Here is a 26219-nt window from a genome sequence, read left to right on the forward strand (position 1 = left end):
TCACTCCTTTCCCAGCTCACTCCATTCCCAGCTCACACCGTTCCCAGCTCACACCTTTCCCAGCTCACTCCATTCCCAGCTCACTCCATTCCCAGCTAACCCCTCCCCAACTCACTCCATTCTCAGCGAACTCCGTTCCAGCGAACCCCTTCCCATCTCGCTCCATTCCCAGCTCACTCCTTTCCCAGCTCACTCCTTTCCCAGCTCACTCCTTTCCCAGATCACTCCTTTCCACGCTCACTCCTTTCCCAGCTCACTCCTTTCCCAGCTCACTCCGTTCCCAGCTCACTCCGTTCCCAGCTCACTCCTTTCCCAGCTCACACCTTTTCCAGCTCACTCCATTCCCAGCTCACTCCATTCCCAGCTCACTCCATTCCCAGCTAACCACTCCCCAACTCACTCCATTCTCAGCGAACTCCGTTCCCAGCTAATCCCTCCCCACCTCACTTCATTCCCAGCTAACCTGTTCCCAGATCACTCCGTTCCCAACTCACTGCTTTCTCAGCTCAGTACATTCCCAGTTCCCTCTGGTCCCAGGTCGCTTTATTCCCAGCTCCTTCCATTCTCAGCTCACTCAGACCACAGCTCACTCAGTAACCAGCTCACTCACGACCCAGCTCGACCCATTTCCAGCTCGATCCATTCCCAGCTCGCTCTGTTCCCATCACTGTGAAACCCGGCCCAAGAGGGGGAACGGACAGTGTATCTAACAAACTGACAGCTGGTCGCAGAGGGGGAAAGGACAGTGTATCTAACACACTGTGACACCCACTGCCAGAGGTGAACAGGAGAGTGTATCGAACACACTGTGACACCCACTGACAGGGGTGAACAGGAGAGTGCATCAAACATACTGTTACACCCAGTCCCAGATGCGAAAAGGACAGTGTATCTAATGCACTGTGACACCCGGTCCCAGAGGGGAAAGGACAGTGTATCTAACACACTGTGACACCCAGTCCCAGAGGGGAAAGGACAGTGTATCTAACGCACTGTGACACCCGGTCCCAGAGGGGAAAGGACAGTGCATCAAACGCAGTGTGACACCCGGTCCCAGAGGGGGAAAGGACAGTGTATCTAACAAACAGTGAAACCCAGCCCCATAGCGGGAAAGGACAGTGTATCTAACGCAGTGTGAAACCCGGTCCTGGAGAGGGAAAGGACAGTGTATCTAACACACTGTGACACCCGGTCCCAGAGAGGGAAAGGACAGTGTATCTAACGCACTGTGACGGTCCCAGAGGGGGAGAGGACAGTATATCAAACACACTGTGAGACCCGATCTCAGAGGAGGAAAGGACAGTATATCTAACGCAGTGTGACACCCGGTCCGAGAGAGGGAAAGGACAGTGTATCGAATGCACTGTGACACCAGGTCCCAGAGGGGGAAAGGACTGTGTATCTAATGCACTGTGACACCCGGTCCCAGAGGGGAAAGGACAGTGTATCTAACACACTGTGACACCCAGTCCCAGAGGGGGAAAGGACAGTGTATCTAACACACTGTGACAACCGTTAGCAGAGGTGAGCAGGAGAGTGCATCTAACACACTGTGGCAACCGGTCCCAGAGGGGGAAAGGACGGTGTATCTAACGCAGTGTGACACCCAGTCCTGGAGAGAGAAAGGACAGTGTATCTAACACACTGTGACACCCGGTCCCAGAGGGGAAAGGACAGTGCATCAAACACAGTGTGACACCCGGTCCCAGAGGGGGAAAGGACAGTGTATCTAACAACAGTGAAACCCAGCCCCATAGCGGGAAAGGACAGTGTATCTAACGCAGTGTGAAACCCGGTCCTGGAGAGGGAAAGGACAGTGTATCTAACACACTGTGACACCCGGTCCCAGAGAGGGAAAGGACAGTGTATCTCACGCACTGTGACGGTCCCAGAGGGGGAGAGGACAGTATATCAAACACACTGTGAGACCCGATCTCAGAGGGGGAAAGGACAGTATATCTAACGCAGTGTGACACCCGGTCCGAGAGAGGGAAAGGACAGTGTATCTAATGCACTGTGACACCAGGTCCCAGAGGGGGAAAGGACAGTGTATCTAACGCACTGTGACACCTGGTCCCAGAGGGGGAAAGGACAGTGTATCTACCGCAGTGTGAAACCCGGTCCTGGAGAGCGAAAGGACAGTGTATCTAACACGCGGTGACACCCGGTCCCAGAGAGGGAAAGGACAGTGTATCGAACGCACTGTGAGACCCGGTCCCAGAGGGGGAAAGGACAGTGTATCTAACACACTGTGACAAGCGTTAGCAGAGGTGAGCAGGAGAGTGCATCTAACACACTGTGGCAACCGGTCCCAGAGGGGGAAAGGACGGTGTATCTAACACAGTGTGACACCCAGTCCTGGAGAGAGAAAGGACAGTGTATCTAACACACTGTGACACCCGGTCCCAGAGGGGAAAGGACAGTGCATCAAACGCAGTGTGACACCCGGTCCCAGAGGGGGAAAGGACAGTGTATCTAACAAACAGTGAAACCCAGCCCCATAGCGGGAAAGGACAGTGTATCTAACGCAGTGTGAAACCCGGTCCTGGAGAGGGAATGGACAGTGTATCGAACACACTGTGACACCCGGTCCCAGAGAGGGAAAGGACAGTGTATCTGACGCACTGTGACGGACCCAGAGGGGGAGAGGACAGTATATCAAACACACTGTGAGACCCGATCTCAGAGGGGGAAAGGACAGTATATCTAACGCAGTGTGACACCCGGTCCGAGAGAGGGAAAGGACAGTGTATCTAATGCACTGTGACACCAGGTCCCAGAGGGGGAAAGGACAGTGTATCTAATGCACTGTGACACCCGGTCCCAGAGGGGAAAGGACAGTGTATCTAACACACTGTGACACCCAGTCCCAGAGGGGAAAGGACAGTGTATCTAACGCACTGTGACACCCAGTCCCAGAGGGGGAAAGGACAGTGTATCTAACACACTGTGACAACCGTTAGCAGAGGTGAGCAGGTGAGTGCATCTAACACACTGTGGCAACCGGTCCCAGAGGGGGAAAGGACAGTGTATCTAACGCAGTGTGACACCCAGTCCTGGAGAGAGAAAGGACAGTGTATCTAACACACTGTGACACCCGGTCCCAGAGGGGAAAGGACAGTGTATCTAACACACTGTGACACCCAGTCCCAGAGGGGAAAGGACAGTGTATCTAACACACTGTGACAACCGTTAGCAGAGGTGAGCAGGAGAGTGCATCTAACACACTGTGGCAACCGGTCCCAGAGGGGGAAAGGACAGTGTATCTAACACGCGGTGACACCCGGTCCCAGAGAGGGAAAGGACAGTGTATCTAACGCACTGTGAGACCCGGTCCCAGAGGGGGAAAGGACAGTGTATCTAACACACTGTGACACCCGGTCCCAGAGGGGGAAAGGACAGTGTATCAAACACGCTGTGAGACCCGGTCCCAGACGGGAATGGACAGTGTTTCTAACGCACTGTGACATCCGATCCCAGAGGGGGAAACGACTGTGTATCCAATGCACTGTGACACCCAATCCCAGAGGGGGAAGGAACAGTGTATCTAACGCACTGTGACACCCGGTCCCAGAGGGGGAAAGGACAGTGTATCTAACACACTGTGAGACCCGATCTCAGAGGGGGAAAGGACAGTATATCAAACACACTGTGAGACCCGATCTCAGAGGGGGAAAGGACAGTATATCTAACGCAGTGTGACACCCGGTCCGAGAGAGGGAAAGGACAGTGTATCTAATGCACTGTGACACCAGGTCCCAGAGGGGGAAAGGACAGTGTATCTAATGCACTGTGACACCCGGTCCCAGAGGGGAAAGGACAGTGTATCGAACACACTGTGACACCCAGTCCCAGAGGGGAAAGGACAGTGTATCTAACGCACTGTGACACCCAGTCCCAGAGGGGGAAAGGACAGTGTATCTAACACACTGTGACAACCGTTAGCAGAGGTGAGCAGGAGAGTGCATCTAACACACTGTGGCAACCGGTCCCAGAGGGGGAAAGGACGGTGTATCTAACACAGTGTGACACCCAGTCCTGGAGAGAGAAAGGACAGTGTATCTAACACACTGTGACACCCGGTCCCAGAGGGGAAAGGACAGTGCATCAAACGCAGTGTGACACCCGGTCCCAGAGGGGGAAAGGACAGTGTATCTAACAAACAGTGAAACCCAGCCCCATAGCGGGAAAGGACAGTGTATCTAACGCAGTGTGAAACCCGGTCCTGGAGACGGAAAGGACAGTGTATCTAACACACTGTGACACCCGGTCCCAGAGAGGGAAAGGACAGTGTATCTAACGCACTGTGACAACCGTTAGCAGAGGTGAGCAGGAGAGTGCATCTAACACACTGTGGCAACCGGTCCCAGAGGGGGAAAGGACAGTGTATCTAACGCAGTGTGACACCCAGTCCTGGAGAGAGAAAGGACAGTGTATCTAACACACTGTGACACCCGGTCCCAGAGGGGAAAGGACAGTGTATCTAACACACTGTGACACCCAGTCCCAGAGGGGAAAGGACAGTGTATCTAACGCACTGTGACACCCAGTCCCAGAGGGGGAAATCACAGTGTATCTAACACACTGTGACAACCGTGAGCAGAGGTGAGCAGGAGAGTGCATCTAACACACTGTGGCAACCGGTCCCAGAGGGGGAAAGGACAGTGTATCGAACACGCGGTGACACCCGGTCCCAGAGAGGGAAAGGACAGTGTATCTAACGCACTGTGAGACCCGGTCCCAGAGGGGGAAAGGACAGTGTATCTAACACACTGTGACACCCGGTCCCAGAGGGGGAAAGGACAGTGTATCAAACACGCTGTGAGACCCGGTCCCAGACGGGAATGGACAGTGTTTCTAACGCACTGTGACATCCGATCCCAGAGGGGGAAACGACTGTGTATCCAATGCACTGTGACACCCAATCCCAGAGGGGGAAGGAACAGTGTATCTAACGCACTGTGACACCCGGTCCCAGAGGGGGAAAGGACAGTGTATCTAACACACTGTGAGACCCGATCTCAGAGGGGGAAAGGACAGTATATCAAACACACTGTGAGACCCGATCTCAGAGGGGGAAAGGACAGTATATCTAACGCAGTGTGACACCCGGTCCGAGAGAGGGAAAGGACAGTGTATCTAATGCACTGTGACACCAGGTCCCAGAGGGGGAAAGGACAGTGTATCTAATGCACTGTGACACCCGGTCCCAGAGGGGAAAGGACAGTGTATCGAACACACTGTGACACCCAGTCCCAGAGGGGAAAGGACAGTGTATCTAACGCACTGTGACACCCAGTCCCAGAGGGGGAAAGGACAGTGCATCTAACACACTGTGACAACCGTTAGCAGAGGTGAGCAGGAGAGTGCATCTAACACACTGTGGCAACCGGTCCCAGAGGGGGAAAGGACGGTGTATCTAACACAGTGTGACACCCAGTCCTGGAGAGAGAAAGGACAGTGTATCTAACACACTGTGACACCCGGTCCCAGAGGGGAAAGGACAGTGCATCAAACGCAGTATGACACCCGGTCCCAGAGGGGGAAAGGACAGTGTATCTAACAAACAGTGAAACCCAGCCCCAGAGCGGGAAAGGACAGTGTATCTAACGCAGTGTGAAACCCGGTCCTGGAGACGGAAAGGACAGTGTATCTAACACACTGTGACACCCGGTCCCAGAGAGGGAAAGGACAGTGTATCTAACGCACTGTGACGGACCCAGAGGGGGAGAGGACAGTATATCAAACACACTGTGAGACCCGATCTCAGAGGGGGAAAGGACAGTATATCTAACGCAGTGTGACACCCGGTCCGAGAGAGGGAAAGGACAGTGTATCTAATGCACTGTGACACCAGGTCCCAGAGGGGGAAAGGACAGTGTATCTAATGCACTGTGACACCCGGTCCCAGAGGGGAAAGGACAGTGTATCGAACACACTGTGACACCCAGTCCCAGAGGGGAAAGGACAGTGTATCTAACGCACTGTGACACCCAGTCCCAGAGGGGGAAAGGACAGTGTATCTAACACACTGTGACAACCGTTAGCAGAGGTGAGCAGGAGAGTGCATCTAACACACTGTGGCAACCGGTCCCAGAGGGGGAAAGGACGGTGTATCTAACGCAGTGTGACACCCAGTCCTGGAGAGAGAAAGGACAGTGTATCTAACACACTGTGACACCCGGTCCCAGAGGGGAAAGGACAGTGTATCTAACGCACTGTGACACCCAGTCCCAGAGGGGGAAAGGACAGTGTATCTAACACACTGTGACAACCGTAAGCAGAGGTGAGCAGGAGAGTGCATCTAACACACTGTGGCAACCGGTCCCAGAGGGGGAAAGGACGGTGTATCTAACGCAGTGTGACACCCAGTCCTGGAGAGAGAAAGGACAGTGTATCTAACACACTGTGACACCCGGTCCCAGAGGGGAAAGGACAGTGTATCTAACGCACTGTGACACCCAGTCCCAGAGGGGTAAAGGACAGTGTATCTAACACACTGTGACACCCAGTCCCAGAGGGGTAAAGGACAGTGTATCTAACACACTGTGACAACCGTTAGCAGAGGTGAGCAGGAGAGTGCATCTAACACACTGTGGCAACCGGTCCCAGAGGGGGAAAGGACAGTGTATCTAACACGCGGTGACACCCGGTCCCAGAGAGGGAAAGGACAGTGTATCTAACGCACTGTTAGACCCGGTCCCAGAGGGGGAAAGGACAGTGTATCTAACACACTGTGACACCCGGTCCCAGAGGGGGAAAGGACAGTGTATCAAACACGCTGTGAGACCCGGTCCCAGACGGGAATGGACAGTGTTTCTAACGCACTGTGACATCCGATCCCAGAGGGGGAAACGACTGTGTATCCAATGCACTGTGACACCCAATCCCAGAGGGGGAAGGAACAGTGTATCTAACGCACTGTGACACCCGGTCCCAGAGGGGGAAAGGACAGTGTATCTAACACACTGTGAGACCCGATCTCAGAGGGGGAAAGGACAGTATATCAAACACACTGTGAGACCCGATCTCAGAGGGGGAAAGGACAGTATATCTAACGCAGTGTGACACCCGGTCCGAGAGAGGGAAAGGACAGTGTATCTAATGCACTGTGACACCAGGTCCCAGAGGGGGAAAGGACAGTGTATCTAATGCACTGTGACACCCGGTCCCAGAGGGGAAAGGACAGTGTATCGAACACACTGTGACACCCAGTCCCAGAGGGGAAAGGACAGTGTATCTAACGCACTGTGACACCCAGTCCCAGAGGGGGAAAGGACAGTGTATCTAACACACTGTGACAACCGTTAGCAGAGGTGAGCAGGAGAGTGCATCTAACACACTGTGGCAACCGGTCCCAGAGGGGGAAAGGACGGTGTATCTAACGCAGTGTGACACCCAGTCCTGGAGAGAGAAAGGACAGTGTATCTAACACACTGTGACACCCGGTCCCAGAGGGGAAAGGACAGTGCATCAAACGCAGTGTGACACCCGGTCCCAGAGGGGGAAAGGACAGTGTATCTAACAAACAGTGAAACCCAGCCCCATAGCGGGAAAGGACAGTGTATCTAACGCAGTGTGAAACCCGGTCCTGGAGAGGGAAAGGACAGTGTATCTAACACACTGTGACACCCGGTCCCAGAGGGGAAAGGACAGTGTATCTAACGCACTGTGACACCCAGTCCCAGAGGGGTAAAGGACAGTGTATCTAACACACTGTGACACCCAGTCCCAGAGGGGTAAAGGACAGTGTATCTAACACACTGTGACAACCGTTAGCAGAGGTGAGCAGGAGAGTGCATCTAACACACTGTGGCAACCGGTCCCAGAGGGGGAAAGGACAGTGTATCTAACACGCGGTGACACCCGGTCCCAGAGAGGGAAAGGACAGTGTATCTAACGCACTGTTAGACCCGGTCCCAGAGGGGGAAAGGACAGTGTATCTAACACACTGTGACACCCGGTCCCAGAGGGGGAAAGGACAGTGTATCAAACACGCTGTGAGACCCGGTCCCAGACAGGAATGGACAGTGTTTCTAACGCACTGTGACATCCGATCCCAGAGGGGGAAACGACTGTGTATCCAATGCACTGTGACACCCAATCCCAGAGGGGGAAGGAACAGTGTATCTAACGCACTGTGACACCCGGTCCCAGAGGGGGAAAGGACAGTGTATCTAACACACTGTGAGACCCGATCTCAGAGGGGGAAAGGACAGTATATCAAACACACTGTGAGACCCGATCTCAGAGGGGGAAAGGACAGTATATCTAACGCAGTGTGACACCCGGTCCGAGAGAGGGAAAGGACAGTGTATCTAATGCACTGTGACACCAGGTCCCAGAGGGGGAAAGGACAGTGTATCTAATGCACTGTGACACCCGGTCCCAGAGGGGAAAGGACAGTGTATCGAACACACTGTGACACCCAGTCCCAGAGGGGAAAGGACAGTGTATCTAACGCACTGTGACACCCAGTCCCAGAGGGGGAAAGGACAGTGTATCTAACACACTGTGACAACCGTTAGCAGAGGTGAGCAGGAGAGTGCATCTAACACACTGTGGCAACCGGTCCCAGAGGGGGAAAGGACGGTGTATCTAACGCAGTGTGACACCCAGTCCTGGAGAGAGAAAGGACAGTGTATCTAACACACTGTGACACCCGGTCCCAGAGGGGAAAGGACAGTGCATCAAACGCAGTGTGACACCCGGTCCCAGAGGGGGAAAGGACAGTGTATCTAACAAACAGTGAAACCCAGCCCCATAGCGGGAAAGGACAGTGTATCTAACGCAGTGTGAAACCCGGTCCTGGAGAGGGAAAGGACAGTGTATCTAACACACTGTGACACCCGGTCCCAGAGAGGGAAAGGACAGTGTATCTAACGCACTGTGACGGTCCCAGAGGGGGAGAGGACAGTATATCAAACACACTGTGAGACCCGATCTCAGAGGGGGAAAGGACAGTCTATCTAACGCAGTGTGACACCCGGTCCGAGAGAGGGAAAGGACAGTGTATCTAATGCACTGTGACACCAGGTCCCAGAGGGGGAAAGGACAGTGTATCTAACGCACTGTGACACCTGGTCCCAGAGGGGGAAAGGACAGTGTATCTAACGCAGTGTGAAACCCGGTCCTGGAGAGGGAAAGGACAGTGTATCTAACACGCGGTGACACCCGGTCCCAGAGAGGGAAACGACTGTGTATCCAACGCACTGTGAGACCCGGTCCCAGAGGGGGAAAGGACAGTGTATCTAACACACTGTGACACCCGGTCCCAGAGGGGGAAAGGACAGTGTATCTAACACACAGTGAGACCCGATCTCAGATGGGGAAAGGACAGTGTATCTAACGTACTGTGACACCCAGTCCCAGAGGGGAAAGGACAGTGTATCTAACGCACTGTGACACCCAGTCCCAGAGGGGGAAACGACAGTGTATCTAACACACTGTGACACCCGTTAGCAGAGGTGAGCAGGAGTGTGCATCTAACACACTGTGGCAACCGGTCTCAGAGGGGGAAAGGACGGTGTATCGAACGCAGTGTGACACCCACTCCTGGAGAGAGAAAGGACAGTGTATCTAACACACTGTGACACCCAGTCCCAGAGGGGAAAGGACAGTGCATCAAACGCAGTGTGACACCCGGTCCCAGAGGGGGAAAGGACAGTGTATCGAACAAACAGTGAAACCCAGCCCCATAGCGGGAAAGGACAGTGTATCTAACACACTGTGAGACCCGGTCCGAGAGAGGGAAAGGACAGTGTATCTAATGCACTGTGAGACCCGGTCCCAGAAGGGAAAGGTCAGTGTATCTAACACACTGTGACATCCGATCCCAAAGGGGTGATGGACAGTGTATCTAACGCACTGTGAGACCCGGTCCCAGAGGGGGAAAGGACAGTGTATCTAACACACTGTGACACCCGGTCCCAGAGGGGAAAAGGACTGTGTATCTAACACACTGTTACACCCAATCCCAGAGGGGGAACGGACAGTGTATCCAACACACCGTGACACCCGCTGCCAGAGGTGAACATGGGAGTGTATCTAACACACTGTGAGACCCGGTCCCAGAGGGGGAAAGGACTATGTATCTAACACACTGTGACACCCGGTCCCAAAGGGGAAAAAGACAGTGTATCTAATGCACTGTGAGACCCGGTCCCAGAGGAGGAAAGGACAGTGTATCTAACGCATTGTGAGACCCAGTCCCAGAGGTGGAAAGGACAGTGTATCTAACGCACTGCGACACCCGGTCCCAGAGGGGGAAAGGACAGTGTATCTAACGCACTGTGACACCCAGTCCCAGATGTGGAAAGGACAGTGTATCTAACGCACTGTGACACCCGGTCCCAGAGGGGGAAAGGACAGTGTATCTAACGCAGTGTGAGACCCAGTCCCAGAGCGGGATAGAACAGTATATCTAACGCACTGTGAGACCCGGACCCAGAGGGGGAAAGGACAGTGTATCTAACGCACTGTGAGACCCAGTCCCAGAGGGGGAAAGGACAGTGTATCTAACACACTGTGACACCCGGTCCCAAAGGGGAAAGGACAATGTTTTTCACGCAGTGTGACACCCGGTCCCAAAGGGGGAAAGGACAGTGTATCTAACACACTGTGAGACCCGGTCCGAGAGGTGGAAAGGACAGTGTATCTAACGCACTGCGACACCCGGTCCCAGAAGGGAAAGGTCAGTGTATCTAACACACTGTGACGTCCGATCCCAATGGCGTAAAGGACAGTGTATCTAACGCACTGTGAGACCCGATCCCAGAGGGGGAAAGGACTGTGTATCTAACACACTGTTACACCCAATCCCAGAGGGGGAACGGACAGTGTATCCAACACACCGTGACACCCGCTGCCAGAGGTGAACATTTGAGTGTATCTAACACACTGTTACACCCGGTCCCAGAGGGGGAAAGGACAATGTACCTAACACACTGTGAAACCCGGTCCCAGGGGGGGAAAGGACAGTGTATCTAACGCACTGTGACACCCAATCTCAGAGGGGGAACAGACAGTGTATCTTACACACTGTGGCACCCAGTCCCAGAGGGGAAAGGACATTGTATCTAACACACTGTGACACCTGGTCCTAGAGGGGGAAAGGACAGTGTATCAAACGCACTGTGACGCCCAATCCCAGAGGGGGAACGGACAGTGTATCCAACACACCGTGACACCCGCTGCCAGAGGTGAACATGGGAGTGTATCTAACACACTGTTACACCCGGTCCCAGAGGGGGAAAGGACAATGTACCTAACACACTGTGACACCCGGTCCCAGGGGGGGAAAGGACAGTGTATCTAACGCACTGTGACACCCAATCTCAGAGGGGGAACAGACAGTGTATCTTACACACTGTGGCACCCAGTCCCAGAGGGGAAAGGACATTGTATCTCACACACTGTGACACCTGGTCCTAGAGGGGGAAAGGACAGTGTATCTAACGCACTGTGACACCCAATCCCAGAGGGGGAACGGACAGTGTATCCAACACACCGTGACACCCGGTCCCAGAGGGGGAACGGACAGTGCATCCAACACACCGTGACACCCGCTGCTCGAGGTGAACATGGGAGTGTATCTCACACACTGTGGCACCCGCTGGCAGAGGTGAGCAGGAGAGTGTATCTAACGCACTGTGGCACCCAGTCCCAGAGGGGAAAGGACATTGTATCTAACACACTGTGACACCCGGTCCCAGAGGGGGAAAGGACAGTGTATCGAACACACTGTGACACCCGGTCCCAGGGGGGGAAAGGACACTGTATCTAACACACTGTGACACCCGGTCCCAGCGGGGGAACGGGCAGTGTATCTAACGCACTGTGACACCCGGCCCCAAAGCGGGAAAGGACAGTTTATCTAACACACTGTGACATCCGATCCCAGAGCGGGAAAGGACAGTGTTTGAAACACACTGTGAGACCCGGTCCTCCAGAGGGAAAGGACAGTGTATCTAACGCACTGTGAGACCCGGTCCCAGAGGGGGAAAGGACAGTGTATTGAACACACTGTGACACCCGGTCGTAGAGAGGGAAAGGACAGCGTATCCAACGCACGGTGAGACCCGGTCCCAGAGGGGAAAGAACAGTGTATCTAACACACTGTGACAGCCAGTCCCAGAGCGGGAAAGGACTGTGTATCTAACACGCTGTGAGACCCGGTCCCAAAGTGGGAAAGGACAGTGTATCTAACGCATTGCGTCACCCGGTCCCAGAGGGGAAAGCACAGTTTATCTAATGCACTGTGAGACCCGGTCCCAGAGGAAAAGGACAGTGTATCTAACACACTGTGAGACCCGGTCCCAGAGGGGGAAAGGACAGTGCATCTAACACACTGTTACACCCGGTACCAGAGGGGGAAAGGACTGTGCATCTAACGCACTATGACACCCGGTCCCAGAGTTGAAAGGACAGTGTGTCCAACGCATTGTGACACCCGGTCCCAGAGGGGGAAAGGACAGTGTATCTCACACACTGCGAGACCCGGTCCCAGAGAGGGAAAAGTTTCAATTTGTGGCCTCCTGTTAGTATTTTGGTTCTGATCTCTCCTGGTAGGTTGCGGGCAACCCAAGATATTCAACCGGATTGTGGGCGGTGAAGACTCCCGGACGAGAACGTGGCCCTGGCTGGCCAGCATTCACTTGGACAAAAGGCATATTTGCGGAGGGTCCCTCATCACAAACACCTGGGTTTTAACTGCTGCTCACTGCGTCTTCGAGTAAGTCACTAATATTGGAAGCAGCGTTTCATCACCGAGTTAGAATGTTGCTGCTGCACAGCGAAACTAATTGTGGAGCCGTCGAACGTAAAATGTACGACTCATAAAACGATTTCGTGACTCCCTTTCGTCTTTCTCCACAGTTACCCCACACAGGGCATGAAAGGCCCCAGCTTCATCCCTGGCCTGTGCTGAGTTCCCCGATCTCACCCGTTGTGGGACTGAGCCTCGAATTGAACAACAGTTGACTGTTGTGGGAAATGGAGGAAATGTCAAAATACTGCAGTCTGGGAGAGAGGGTCTTCGGTTTTGAAGCCTGAAGCTCCTTGTATAAGTAGATTTACTCTGTATCTTACCCATGCTGTACCTGCCCTGGGAGTGTTTGATGGGACAGTGTACAGGGAGCTTTACTCTGTATCTAACCCTGTACCTGCCCTGGGAGTGTTTGATGGGACAGTGTCGAGGGAGCTTTACTCTGTATCTATCGCTGTACCTGCCCAGGGAGTGTTTGATGGGACTGTGTGGAGGGAGCTTCACTCTGCATCTAACCCTGTCCCTGCCCTGGGAGTGTTTGATGGGACAGTGTCGAGGGAGCTTCACTCTGTATCTAACCCGTGCTGTACCTGCCCTGGGAGTGTTTGATGGGACACTGTAGAGGGAGCTTTATTCTGTATCTAACCCTATACCTGCCCTGGGAGTGTTTAATGGGACAGTGTCAAAGGAGCTTTACTCTGTATCTAACGTGTGCTGTACCTGCCCTGGGAGTGTTTGACGGGACAGTGTAGAGAGAGCTTTACTCTGTATCTAACCCGTGCTGTACCTGCCCTGGGAGTGTTTGACGGGACAGTGTAGAGGGAGCTTTACTCTGTATCGAACCCTGTACCTGCCCTGGGAGTGTTTGATGGGACAGTGTAGAGGGAGCTTTACTCTGTATCTAACCCTGTACCTGCCCTGGGAGTGTTTGATGGGACAGTGCAGAGGGAGCTTTACTCTGTATCTAACCCTGTACCTGCCCTGGGAGTGTTTGATGGGACAGTGTAGAGGGAGCTTTACTCTGCATCTAACCCTGTACCTGGCCTGGGAGTGTTTGATGGGACAGTGTCGAGGGAGCTTTACTCTGTATCTACCCCTGTACCTGCCCTGGGAGTGTTTGATGGGACAGTGTGGAGGGAGCTTTACTCTGTATCTAACCCTGTACCTGCCCTGGGAGTGTTTGATGGGACAGTGTAGAGGGAGCTTTACTCTGTGTCTAACCCTGTGCCTGCCCTGGGAGTGTTTGATGGGACAGTGTAGAGGGAGCTTCACTCTGTATCTAACCCTGTACCTGCCCTGGGAGTGTTTGATGGGACAGTGTAGAGGGAGCTTTACTCTGTATCTAACCCGTGCTGTACCTGCCCTGGGATTGTTTGATGGGACAGTGTCGAGGGAGCTTTACTCTGTATCTCACCCTATACCTGCCCTGGGAGTGTTTAATGGGACAGTGTCAAAGGAGCTTTACTCTGTATCTAACGTGTGCTGTACCTGCCCTGGGAGTGTTTGACGGGACAGTGTAGAGAGAGCTTTACTCTGTATCTAACCCGTGCTGTACCTGCCCTGGGAGTGTTTGATGGGACAGTGTAGAGGGAGCTTTACTCTGTATCTAACCCTGTACCTGCCCTGGGAGTGTTTGATGGGACAGTGTAGAGGGAGCTTTTCTCTGTATCTAACCCGTGCTGTACCTGCCCTGGGAGTGTTTGATGGGACACTGTAGAGGGAGCTTTATTCTGTATCTAACCCTATACCTGCCCTGGGAGTGTTTAGTGGGACAGTGTCAAAGGAGCTTTACTCTGTATCTAACGTGTGCTGTACCTGCCCTGGGAGTGTTTGACGGGACAGTGTAGAGAGAGCTTTACTCTGTATCTAACCCTGTACCTGCCCTGGGAGTGTTTGATGGGACAGTGTAGAGGGAGCTTTACTCTGTATCTATCGCTGTACCTGCCCTGGGAGTGTTTGATGGGACAGTGTAGAGGGAGCTTTACTCTGTATCTAACCCTGTACCTGCCCTGGGAGTGTTTGATGGGACAGTGTAGAGGGAGCTTTACTCTGTATCTAACCCGTGCTGTACCTGCCCTGGGAGTGTTTGATGGGACACTGTAGAGGGAGCTTTACTCTGTATCTAACCCTATACCTGCCCTGGGAGTGTTTAATGGGACAGTGTCAAAGGAGCTTTACTCTGTATCTAACGTGTGCTGTACCTGCCCTGCGAGTGTTTGACGGGACAGTGTAGAGAGAGCTTTACTCTGTATCTAACCCTGTACCTGCCCTGGGAGTGTTTGAAGGGACAGTGTAGAGGGCGCTTTACTCTGTATCTAACCCTGTACCTGCCCTGGGAGTGTTTGATGGGACAGTGTAGAGGGAGCTTTACTCTGTATCTAACCCTGTACCTGCCCTGGGAGTGTTTGACGGGACAGTGTAGAGGGAGCTTTACTCTGTATCGAACCCTGTACCTGCCCTGGGAGTGTTTGATAGGACACTGTAGAGGGAGCTTTACTCTGTATCTAACCCTGTACCTGCCCTGGGAGTGTTTGATGGGACAGTGTCGAGGGAGCTTTACTCTGTATCTAACCCATGCTGTTCCTGCCTCAAGAAATGCCAAGGCTGTTGTCCCAGCCTGTGCTGTATCTAACTCATGCTTTACCTGCCCTGGGAGTGTTATTGCCAGGACTTACCTTGATAAACAGAGAAAGGAAATCTCACTCACCTCAAAGAAACTGACATGTTTCTTCCATTGTGCAGAAGGATGAAATTGCAATACGACGTCTTCTTAGGAAGGCATCAGCAGGGAGGTGTCAATCTGAAAGAAGTGGTAATGAAAATCCTAAGAATCTCCCGTCATGAAAATTACGTCAATCGCCTGGAAGGGAATGACATCGCGTTGATCCAACTTGATAGGAGAATCGTGTTCAACACCTACATGATGCCCATCTGCCTACCGACCTCCAACTTCCAGTTCCCCTGCGGATCCAGCTGTTGGGTGGCCGGGTGGGGACACACACAGGAGGGCAGTAAGTAGTTTGGCTCGTTTCCTCAGACAATATGTGGCTCAGTCAGTTAGACACACTGTCTTTCCCGCTCTGGGACCGGGTCTCACAGTGCGTGAGACACACTGTCCTTTCCCCCTCTGGGACCGGGTGTCATAGTGCGTTAGATACACTGTCCTTTCCCCCTCTGGGACCGGGTGTCACAGTGCGTTAGATACACTGTTCTTTCCCCCTCTGGGACCGGGTGTCACAGTGCATTAGATACACTGTCCTTTCCCCCTCTGGGACCGGGTCTCACAGTGCGTTAGATACACTGTTCTTTCCCCCTCTGGGACCGGGTGTCACAGTGCGTTAGATACACTGTTCTTTCCCACTCTGGGACCAGGTGTCACAGTGTGTTAGATACACTGGGCGCTAAATTGGGCCGTGTAGCGCCCTTTGTTTTGGTGCTACACGGCCTCTCCGACATCCAAGATGGCGTCATGGATACGCACGCAGGTTTCCTGCGTGACGTGCACCAGACACCATCTTGGTATAGAAGTTGGAGCAGGTAATGAACGCTGGAATCGTGTAAAGTAGGGAGAAAATGGCTTCAATCAGTGTACAACGCTGATTTAAAGTGATAGACACCATTTTGGGACTTCATGGTCAACTCAACGCACAGCCTTCACCCCGACCATCTGAATGTGTCTTAGAGTGCCTAGAGGACCCCCCACCGGTGCTATTTAAAGGGACCATGCAGGATTTACAGGTTGTGGCTGGATTATTGCTGATGGCTGTCGAGACATTTGTAACTCTTTTTGGAGGCATTCTATACTTGAATACTAGGACTCGGGGCATAGCCTAGCATTTTGAACTAGGACGTGCAGGAGTGAAGTTAGGAAATGCTTCTCCATGCAAAGGGTGGGAGAAGTTTGGGAAGGTCTTCTGCAAACTGCAGTTGATGATAGCTCAATTGTGAATTCTAAATCTGAGATTGATAGATTTCTATGAACCAAGGGTATTAAGGGATATGGGGCTGAGGCGGAAATATGGAATTAGGTCACAGGTCCACCATGATCTCATTGAATGGCAGAACAGGCTCGAGGGGCTGAATGCCACTGCCACTTGCTGCCTACTGATATGCGCTACCTTCTCCTGTAAGAAAGCGGGACTTGTGTCTGGTTGATGTGCCTGTCATGTATGAATAGCTGCCAGTGTGTGTGGCCTGTTAGTTGTGGGTCGGCAGCTTGCAACAGTGGTAATGTGTCACCACCATCTCTCTCGACCCCTCTACTGGCTCTCATTTGTCACATTGCTTGTCCGAGATCCAGTGCTGGATGAGCAAAAATTTCCTCCAACTAATATTGGGAGGACCAAAGCCATTGTCTTTGGTCCTCGCTGCAAACTCCGTTCCCTAGCAACCAACTCCATCCCTGTCCATGGCCATTGTCTGAGGCTGAACCAGACCATTCGCACCCTTGGTCCTATTTGACCCTGAGATGAGCTTCCAACCACGTATGTGCTCTATCACAAAGACCGCCTACTTCCACCTCCATAACATTGTCCGTCTCCACCCCTGCCTTAGCTCATCTGCTGCTGAAACCCTCATCCATGCCTTTGTTATCTCTAGACTGGACTATTCCAATGCTCCCCTGGCTGGCCTCCCATCTTCCACCCTCCAAAAACTTGAGCTCATCCAAAACTGAATAGCTGCCAGTGTGTGTGGCCTGTGCAGGGACTACAGGGAGGATGAGCAAACTGGCCACGGCACCGTGGTTCAGGGGGCCATTCAAGTGGGGGGAGTGAAAAGGACATAATTGCTCTGGAGAGAGTGCAGAGAAGATTTACAAGAATATTGCCAAGGCTTGAAAATTGTAGCTACAAGGAGAGATTGGATAGGCTGGGGTTGTTTTCCTTGGAGCAGAGGAGGCTGAGGGGAGACTTGATTGATGTGTATAAAATTATGAGGGGCCCGGATAGAGTAGACAGGAAGTACCTGTTTCCCCTAGCGGAGAGTTCAAGAGCTAGAGGACATAGATTTAAGCTGATTGGCGGAAGGATTAGAGGGGACATGAGGAAAAACTTTTATTACCCAGAGGGTGGTGGGTGTATGGAATTCGCTGCCCGAATTGGTGGTAGAGGCAAGGACCCTCAACTCTTTTAAAAAGTACCTGGACCTGCACCTAAATTGCTGTAAGCTGCAGGGCTACGGACCGGGTGCTGGAAGGTGGGATTAGAATGGGCACCTGGTTGTTCTTTGAGCCGGCACGGACATGATGGGCCGAATGGCCCCCTTCTGTGCTGTACCTTTTCTATAGTTCTATGGTTCTATGGAATGTGGTTGTAGTAGATGACAGTATAGTTCGAGGGATAAACATTGTTCTCTGCAGCCAAGAGCGAGAGTCCCGAAGGCTGTGTTGCCTACCCAGTGCCAGGGTTAAGGACATCTCCTCAGGGCTGGAGAAAAACTTGGAGTGGAAAGGGGAGGATCCAGTTGTCGTGGTCCACGTAGGTACCAGCGACATAGGTAGGACTAAGAAACAGGTTCTGCTGAGGGAGTTTGAGTAGCTAGGGACTAAATTAAAGAGCAGAACCAGAAAGGTGATGATCTCTGGATTATTATCTGAGCCACGAGCAAATTGGCACAGGGTAAATCAGATCAGAGAGATGAATGCGTGGCTCAAAGATTGGTGTGGGAGAAGTGGGTTTCGATTCATGGGGCACTGGCATCAGTACTGGGGAAAGAGAGCTGTTCCATTGGGACGGACATCACCTGAACCATGCTGGGACCAGTGTTCTGGCAAACTGAATAACTAGTGCGGTAGAGAAAGCTTTAAACTAAATAGAAGCGGGGAGGGCTCAGGTGGGGCGAAGTTTAGATTGCTAAAGAGAAAAGACAAGGAAGTAGTGCAGGAAAATGATGGGGGTAATGATAAACAGAGTGTGTCAGAAGGGACAGAGCGTACAAACATAAGAGTGCATTAGCAAATGGGGCCGGGGTAGGAAAGAATGGTAAAACGACAAAATTAAAGGTTCTTTATCTGAATACGCGCAGCATTCGTGATAAGATAGATGAATTGACGGCACAAATAGAAACAAATGGGTATGATCTCGTTGCCATTACAGAGACGTGGTTACAAGGTGACCAAGGTTGGGAGCTAAATATTCAGGGTTATTTAACATTTCGGAAGGATAGGAAAAAAGGTAAAGGTGGTGGGGTAGCTCTGTTAATAAAGGATGAAATTGGTATAATAGTGAGAAATGATCTTGGCTCAGAAGATCAAGATGTCGAATCAATTTGGGTGAAGGTAAGAAATAGCAAGGGAAAGAAATCACTGGTGGGAGTAGTATATAGGCCCCCTAACAGTAGCTACACTGTATAAAAATGTATAAAACGCTGTAAGGCCACAGCTGGAGTATTGTGCGCAGTTCTGGTCACCACATTATAGGAAGGACGTAATTGCTCTGGAGAGAGTGCAGAGAAGATTTACAAGAGTGTTGCCAGGGCTTGAAAATTGCAGCCACGAGGAGAGATTGGATAGGCTGGAGTTGTTTTCCTTGGAGCAGAGGAGGTTGAGGGGAGACTTGATTGAAACATAGAAAATAGGAGCAAGGGTAGGCCATTCAGCCCTTCGGGCCTGCTCCGCCATTCAAAATGATCATGGCTGATTGTCTAACTCAGTACCTGGTTCCCGCTTTTTCCCCATATCCCTTGATCCCTTTAGCATTAAGAAATATATCTATCTCCTTCTTGAATACATCTATTGACTTGGCCTCCACTGCCTTCTGTGGTAGAGAATTCCACAGGTTCACCACCCTCTGAGTGAAGAATTTTGAGGTGCACAAAATTATGAGGGGCCTAGATAGAGTAGACAGGAAGTACCTGTTTCCCCTAGCGGAGAGTTCAAGAACTAGAGGACATAGATTTAAGCTGATTGGCGGAAGGATTAGAGGGGACATGGGGAAAAACTTTTTTACCCAGAGGGTGGTGAGTGTATGGAATTCACTGCCCGAATTGGTGGTAGAGGCAAGGACCCTCAACTCTTTTGAAAAGTACCTAGACCTGCACCTAAATTGCTGTAAGCTGCAGGGCTACGGACCGGGTGCTGGAAGGTGGGATTAGAATGGGCACCTGGTTGTTCTTTGAGCCGGCGCGGACACGATGGGCCGAATGGCCCCCCCTTCTGTTCTGTATCTCTTCTATGGTTCTGTGTAGGGCTAAATATAAATCAGGAAATAAGGGGGGCTTGTAAAAAAGGTAACGCAATAATCATGGGCGATTTTAACTTTCACATAGATTGGACAAATCAAATTGGCAAAAATAGCCCTGAGGACGAGTTCATAGAGTGTATAAGGGACTGTTTCTTAGACCAATACGTCAGGGAACCAACCAGAGAACAGGCCATTTTGGGTCTGATAATGGGTGATGAAACAAGATTAATTAATGATCTCAAAGTAAAGGATCCCTTGGGAAGCAGTGCTACTAACAAGATAGAATTTCACATCCAGTTTGAGAGCGAGGATCTTGGGTCTGAAACTACTGTATTAAACTTAACTCAGGGCAATTATTCAGGAATGAGGGCGGAATTGGCTAAAATGGACTGGGTAAACAGATTTGTGGTATGATGGTGGCTAAGCAGTGGCAAACATTTAAAAAGATATTTTATGATTCGCAACAAAAATATATCCCTATGAGGAGGAAAGACTCCACAAAAAGGCTGAACTGACCATGGCTAACCATGGAAGTAAAGGATAGTATCAGGTTAAAAGAAAAAGCATACAACATGGCAACGATTACTGGTAAGCCCAAAGATTGGGAAAACTTTAAAAACCAGCAAAGGATGACTAAAAAATAATAAAGAGGGAGAAAATAAATTATGAGAGTAAACTAACAAGAAATATAAAAACTGACAGTAAAAGCTTCTACAAGTATATAAAAAGGAAGAGGGTAGCTAAAGGAAACATTGGTCCCTTAGAAGATGAGACTCGGGAAATAATAATGCAAAACAAGGAAATAGCAGAGGAATTGAACAGATATTTTGTATCTGTCTTCACAGTAGAAGACACTAATAACATACCAATAATACTAGAGAATCAAGGGGCAAAGGGGAGTGAGGAACTAAAAACAATCACTATCACTAGAGAAAAAGTACGAGGTAAACTAATGGGTCTAAAGGCTGGCAAGTCCCCTGGACCTGATGGCTTGCATCCGAGGGTCTTAAAGGAAGTGGCTACAGAGATAGTGGATGCATTGGTTGTAATCTTCCAGAATTCACTAGATTCTGGAAAGGTCCCAGCGGATTGGAAAACCATAAACGTAACACTCCTATTCAAGAAGGGAGTGAGACAGAAAGCAGGTAACTATAGACCAATGTACGGACTCGTCCAACACCAGGTTATAGTCCAACAGCTTTATTTGAAATGACAAGCTTTCGGAGCTTTGCTCCTTCGTTAGGTGAGTGAAGGGTTCCATAAAGGCACAGCATATATAGTCAGAGAACAATGCCTGGTGATTACAGATAATCTTTCCAACTGCCCGTTATCACACCTTGGCAGAGAGTTAATCACAGCAATCAAAGGAGTGGATGGTGTTCAGACAGGTTAGTCATGGACACATTACATCCAAGAATACTGAATACACAAGGGGTCAGATAACAAAGACAGAGAGAGAGAGAATGACCAGTTGTATTCAAAACAGGTAACTTTTTTTCGCTGGTGGGGTTACATGTCGCGTGACATGAATCCAAGATCCCAGTTGAGGCCGTCCTCATGGGTGCGGAACTTGGCTATCAATTTATGCTCGACGATTTTGCGTTGTGTGTGTCTCGAAGGCCGCCTTAGAGAACGCTTACCCGAAGATCGGAGGCTGAATGTCCTTGACTGCTGAAGTGTTCCCCGACTGGGGGGGAGCCCTCCTTTCTGGCGATTGTTGTGCGGTGTCCGTTCATCCGTTGTCGCAGTGTCTGCATGGTCTCGCCGATGTACCATGCTCCGGGGAATCCATTCCTGCAACGTATGGGGTAGACAACGTTGGCCGAGTCACAGGAGTATGAACCATGCACCTGGTGGGTGGTGTCCTCTCGTGTGTCATAGAGTCATAGAGTCATAGAGTTATACAGCACGGATAGAGGCCCTTCGGCCCATCGTGTCCGCACCGGCCATCAGCCCTGTCTACTCTCATCCCATATTCCAGCATTTGGTCCGTAGCCTTGTATGCTATGGCATTTCAAGTGCTCATCCAAATGCTTCTTGAATGTTGTGAGGGTTCCTGCCTCCACAACCCTTTCAGGCAGTGAGTTCCAGACTCCAACCACCCTCTGGGTGAAAAAGTTCTTTCTCAAATCCCCTCTAAACCTCCCGCCTTTTACCTTGAATCTATGTCCCCTTGTTATAGTACCCTCAACGAAGGGAAAAAGCTCCTTAGTATCCATCCTATCTGTGCCCCTCATAATTTTGTACACCTCAATCATGTCCCCCCTCAGCCTCCTCTGCTCCAAGGAAAACAAACCCAATCTTCCCAGTCTCTCTTCATAGCTGAAGCGCTCCAGCCCTGGTAACATCCTGGTGAATCTCCTCTGCACCCTCTCCAAAGTGATCACATCCTTCCTGTAGTGTGGCGACCAGAACTGCACACAGTACTCCAGCTGTGGCCTCACCAGTGTTTTATACAGCTCCATCATAACCTCCTTGCTCTTATATTCTATGCCTCGGCTAATAAAGGCAAGTATCCCATATGCCTTCTTTACCACCTTATCTACCTGTTCCGCCGCCTTCAGGGATCTGTGAACTTGCACACCAAGATCCCTCTGACCCTCTGTCTTGCCTAGGGTCCTCCCATTCATTGTGTATTCCCTTGCCTTGTTAGTCCCTCCAAAGTGCATCACCTCGCACTTTTCCGGGTTAAATTCCATTTGCCACTGTTCCGCCCATCTGACCAACCCATCTATATCGTCCTGCAGACTGAGGCTATCCTCCTCGCTATTTACCACCCTACCAATTTTTGTATCATCAGCGAACTTACTGATCATACCTTTTACATTCACATCCAAGTCATTAATGTAGACCACAAACAGCAAGGGACCCAGCACCGATCCCTGTGGTACCCCACTGGCCACAGGCTTCCAGTCACAAAAACAACCTTCGACCATCACCCTCTGCCTTCTGCCACTAAGCCAGTGTGATGGTGGTATGTGTGTCGATGATCTGGCATGTCTTGCAGAGGTTGCCGTGGCAGGGTTGTGTGGTGTCGTGGACGCTGTTCTCCTGAAAGCTGGGTAATTTGCTGCGAACGATGGTCTGTTTCAGGTTAGGTGGCTGTTTGAAGGCGAGTAGTGGAAGCGTGGGGATGGCCTTAGCGAGGTGTTTGTCGTCATCGATGACATGTCGAAGGCTGCGAAGAACATGGCGTAGTTTCTCCACTCCGGGGAAGTACTGGATGACGAAGGGTACTCTGTTGGTTGTGTCCCGTGTTTGTCTTCTGAGGAGGTCTATGCGATTTTTCGCTGTGGCCCGTCGGAACTGTCGATCGACGAGTTTGAGCATCATATCCTGTTCTTACGAGGGTGTCTTTCAGCGTCTGTAGGTGTCCATCGCATTCCTCCTCGTCTGAGCAGATCCTGTGTATTCGCAGGGCCTGTCCATAGGGGATGGCCTCTTTGACGTGGTTAGGGTGGAAGCTGGAAAAGTGGAGCATCGTGAAGTTGTCCGTGGGCGTGAGGTGCTGAGGTGCCCGTCTTTGATGGAGATTCGTGTGTCCAAGAATGAAACCGATTCTGAGGAGTAGTCCATGGTGAGTTTGATGGTGGGATGGAATTTGTTGATATTATCGTGTAGTCTCTTCAGTGATTCTTCGCCGTGGGTCCATAGGAAGAAAATGTCGTCGATGTATCTGGTGCATAGCGTTGGTTGGAGGTCCTGTGCAGTGAAGAAGTCGTGCTTGAACTTGTGCATGAAAATGTTGGCGTATTGGGGTGCGAATTTGGTCCCCATGGCTGTTCCATGTGTTTGGGTAAAGAACTGGTTGTCGAAGGTGAAGACATTGTGATCCAGGATGAAGCGGATGAGTTGTAGGATGGCGTCTGGAGATTGGCTATTGTTGGTGTTGAGTACTGAGGCTGTCGCAGCGATGCCGTCATCGTGGGGGATACTGGTGTAGAGTGCCGAGACGTCCATCGTGGTGAGAAGTGTTCCTGGTTCAACTGGTCCGTGGGTGCTGAGTTTTTGTAGGAAGTCTGTAGTGTCGCGACAGAAGCTGGGGGTTCCCTGTACGATGGGTTTCCGGATGCCCTCGACGTATCCAGAGAGGTTCTCACACAGGGTTCCGTTGCCTGATACGATAGGACGTCCGGGTGTGTTGGCTTTGTGTTATCTTTGGGAGGCAGTAGAAGTCTCCCACGCGGGGAGTACGTGTGATGAGAGCGCGTAGGATGCTTTGAAGGTCTGGATCGAAGGTCTTGATCAGTTTGTTGAGCTGGTGGGTGTGTTCTTTGATCGGATCTGCGGGTAACCGTCTGAAGTGTTCCTGGTTGTCCAGTTGTCGGTATGCTTCTTTGCAATAGTCTGTTCTGTTCTGTATGACGATGGCTCCTCCTTTGTCCGCTGGTTTGATGACGATGTTGCGGTTGGTCTTGAGAGCGTCGATGGTGTTGCGTTGTGCTCGGGTGACATTCTGGACTGTCTTGTGAGTGCAGCTGATGAATCTGGCGTTATAAGAACATAAGAAATAGGAGCAGGAGTAGGCCAATCGGCCCCTCGAGCCTGCTCCGCCATTCAATAAGATCATGGCTGATCTGATCCTAACCTCAAATTTAAATTCATGTCCAATTTCCTGCCCGCTCCCCGTAACCCCTAATTCCCTTTACTTCTAGGAAACTGTCTATTTCTGTTTTAAATTTATTTAATGATGTAGCTTCCACAGCTTCCTGGGGCAGCAAATTCCATAGACCTACTACCCTCTGAGTGAAGAAGTTTCTCCTCATCTCAGTTTTGAAAGAGCAGCCCCTTATTCTAAGATTATGCCCCCTAGTTCTAGTTGACGCATCTCCTGACAGCTTGAGCATACATGTCAAGCTTGGGGCAGCGTCCCTCCGGAGGAGTCCAATTTGACTCTTTTTTCTTCGGTTGCTGTACCGCGGATCCCTCTGTCTGCTGTTCCGGATCGTTGATCGTCTCATTGGGTTCGCTGCTGAAATCTTGGGATTTGTGGAAGAATTTGCGGAGCCTCATTCTCCTGATGAATTCCTCTGTGTCCGCCGCAAGACCGATGGGGTCCATTTTGGTGGTGGGGCAGAAATTGAGCCCTCGGCTGAGAACTTCGATTTCGTGTGGTTGAAAGGTGTGGGCGGACAAATTGACGATGGACTTCCCTGTGGTTGCAACCGTGGTACCGGGTGAGGCTTGGTTGATGCTGGTGGTGATGCCGAGTTTCTCAAGCTTCCTGCTCTTGGTTTTCATGTAGGCAGCGTAGTTCCGTTGCCTCGTCTGTTTGGTGGTGTCTCGTAGCTGGTCTGCTGTGTCCTGAGTACAGGTTGAGAGTATGGACTCTATCTTGGTTTCGAGGTTGCGGCGTCTGCTGTAGAGTTGGTGTACCACATCATAACTAGACCAGTTAGCCTAACATCTGTCATTGGGAAAATGCTAGAATCCATTATTAAGGAAGTAGTAGCAGGACATTTGGAGACTCATAATACAATCAAGGAGAGTCAACATGGTTTTATGAAGGGGAAATCATGTCTGACAAATTTATTAGAGTTCTTTGAGGAAGTAATGGGCAGGGTGGATAAAGGGGAACCAATGGATGCAGTATATTTGGATTTCCAAAAGGCATTCGATAAGGTGCCACATAAAAGATTACAGCACAAGATAAGAGCTCATGGTGTTGGGGGTAATATACTGGCATGGATAGAGGATTGGCTAACTGATAGAAAACAAAGAGTCGGGATAAAAGTGTCATTGTCAAAATGGCAATCTGTAACTAGTCGCAGGGCTCAGTGCTGGGGCCTCAACAATATGTATCAATGACTTGGATGAAGGAACAGAGTGTCTTGTGGCCAAATTTGCTGATGATACAAAGATAGGTGGAAAAGCAAATTGCAATGAGATATTGACAGGTTAAGCGAATGGGCAAAAATTTAGCAGATGGAATATAATGTGGGCAAATGTGAAGTCATCCACTTTGGGAGGAAAAATAAAAAAGCAAAATACTATTTGAATGGAGAAATACTACAAAATGCTGCGGTACAGAGGGATCTGGGTGTCCTCGTACATGAAACACAAAAAGTCAACATACAGGTGCAGCAGGTAATCCGGAAGGCAAACGGAATATTGGCCTTTATTTCTAGGGGGATGGTGTATAAAAGCAGGGAAGTCATGCTACAAGTGTACAGGGTGCTGGTGAGTCCACACCTGGAGTACTGCGTACAGTTGCCCTTATTTAAGGAAGGACATACTTGCATTGGAGGCAATTCAGAGAAGGTTCACTCGGT

General features: G+C 51.0%; 1 protein-coding gene across 1 annotated transcript in view; it reads left to right on the top strand.

Annotated features, from left to right (window-relative positions):
* The window catches only part of LOC137310258 (serine protease 53-like), a gene marked incomplete at its 5' end in the record, with an annotated part of 73112 nt that overhangs the window by 43420 nt on the left and 3473 nt on the right, over nucleotides 1-26219 (top strand). The window contains 2 exons of the mRNA XM_067978154.1: nucleotides 12571-12733; nucleotides 15509-15777. Coding sequence (XP_067834255.1) covers nucleotides 12571-12733; nucleotides 15509-15777 — 432 coding nt within the window. The remainder of the gene's footprint in view (nucleotides 1-12570; nucleotides 12734-15508; nucleotides 15778-26219) is intronic.

This window comes from Heptranchias perlo, unplaced genomic scaffold, assembly GCF_035084215.1.
Source record: "Heptranchias perlo isolate sHepPer1 unplaced genomic scaffold, sHepPer1.hap1 HAP1_SCAFFOLD_237, whole genome shotgun sequence".
Taxonomy (NCBI): domain Eukaryota; kingdom Metazoa; phylum Chordata; class Chondrichthyes; order Hexanchiformes; family Hexanchidae; genus Heptranchias; species Heptranchias perlo.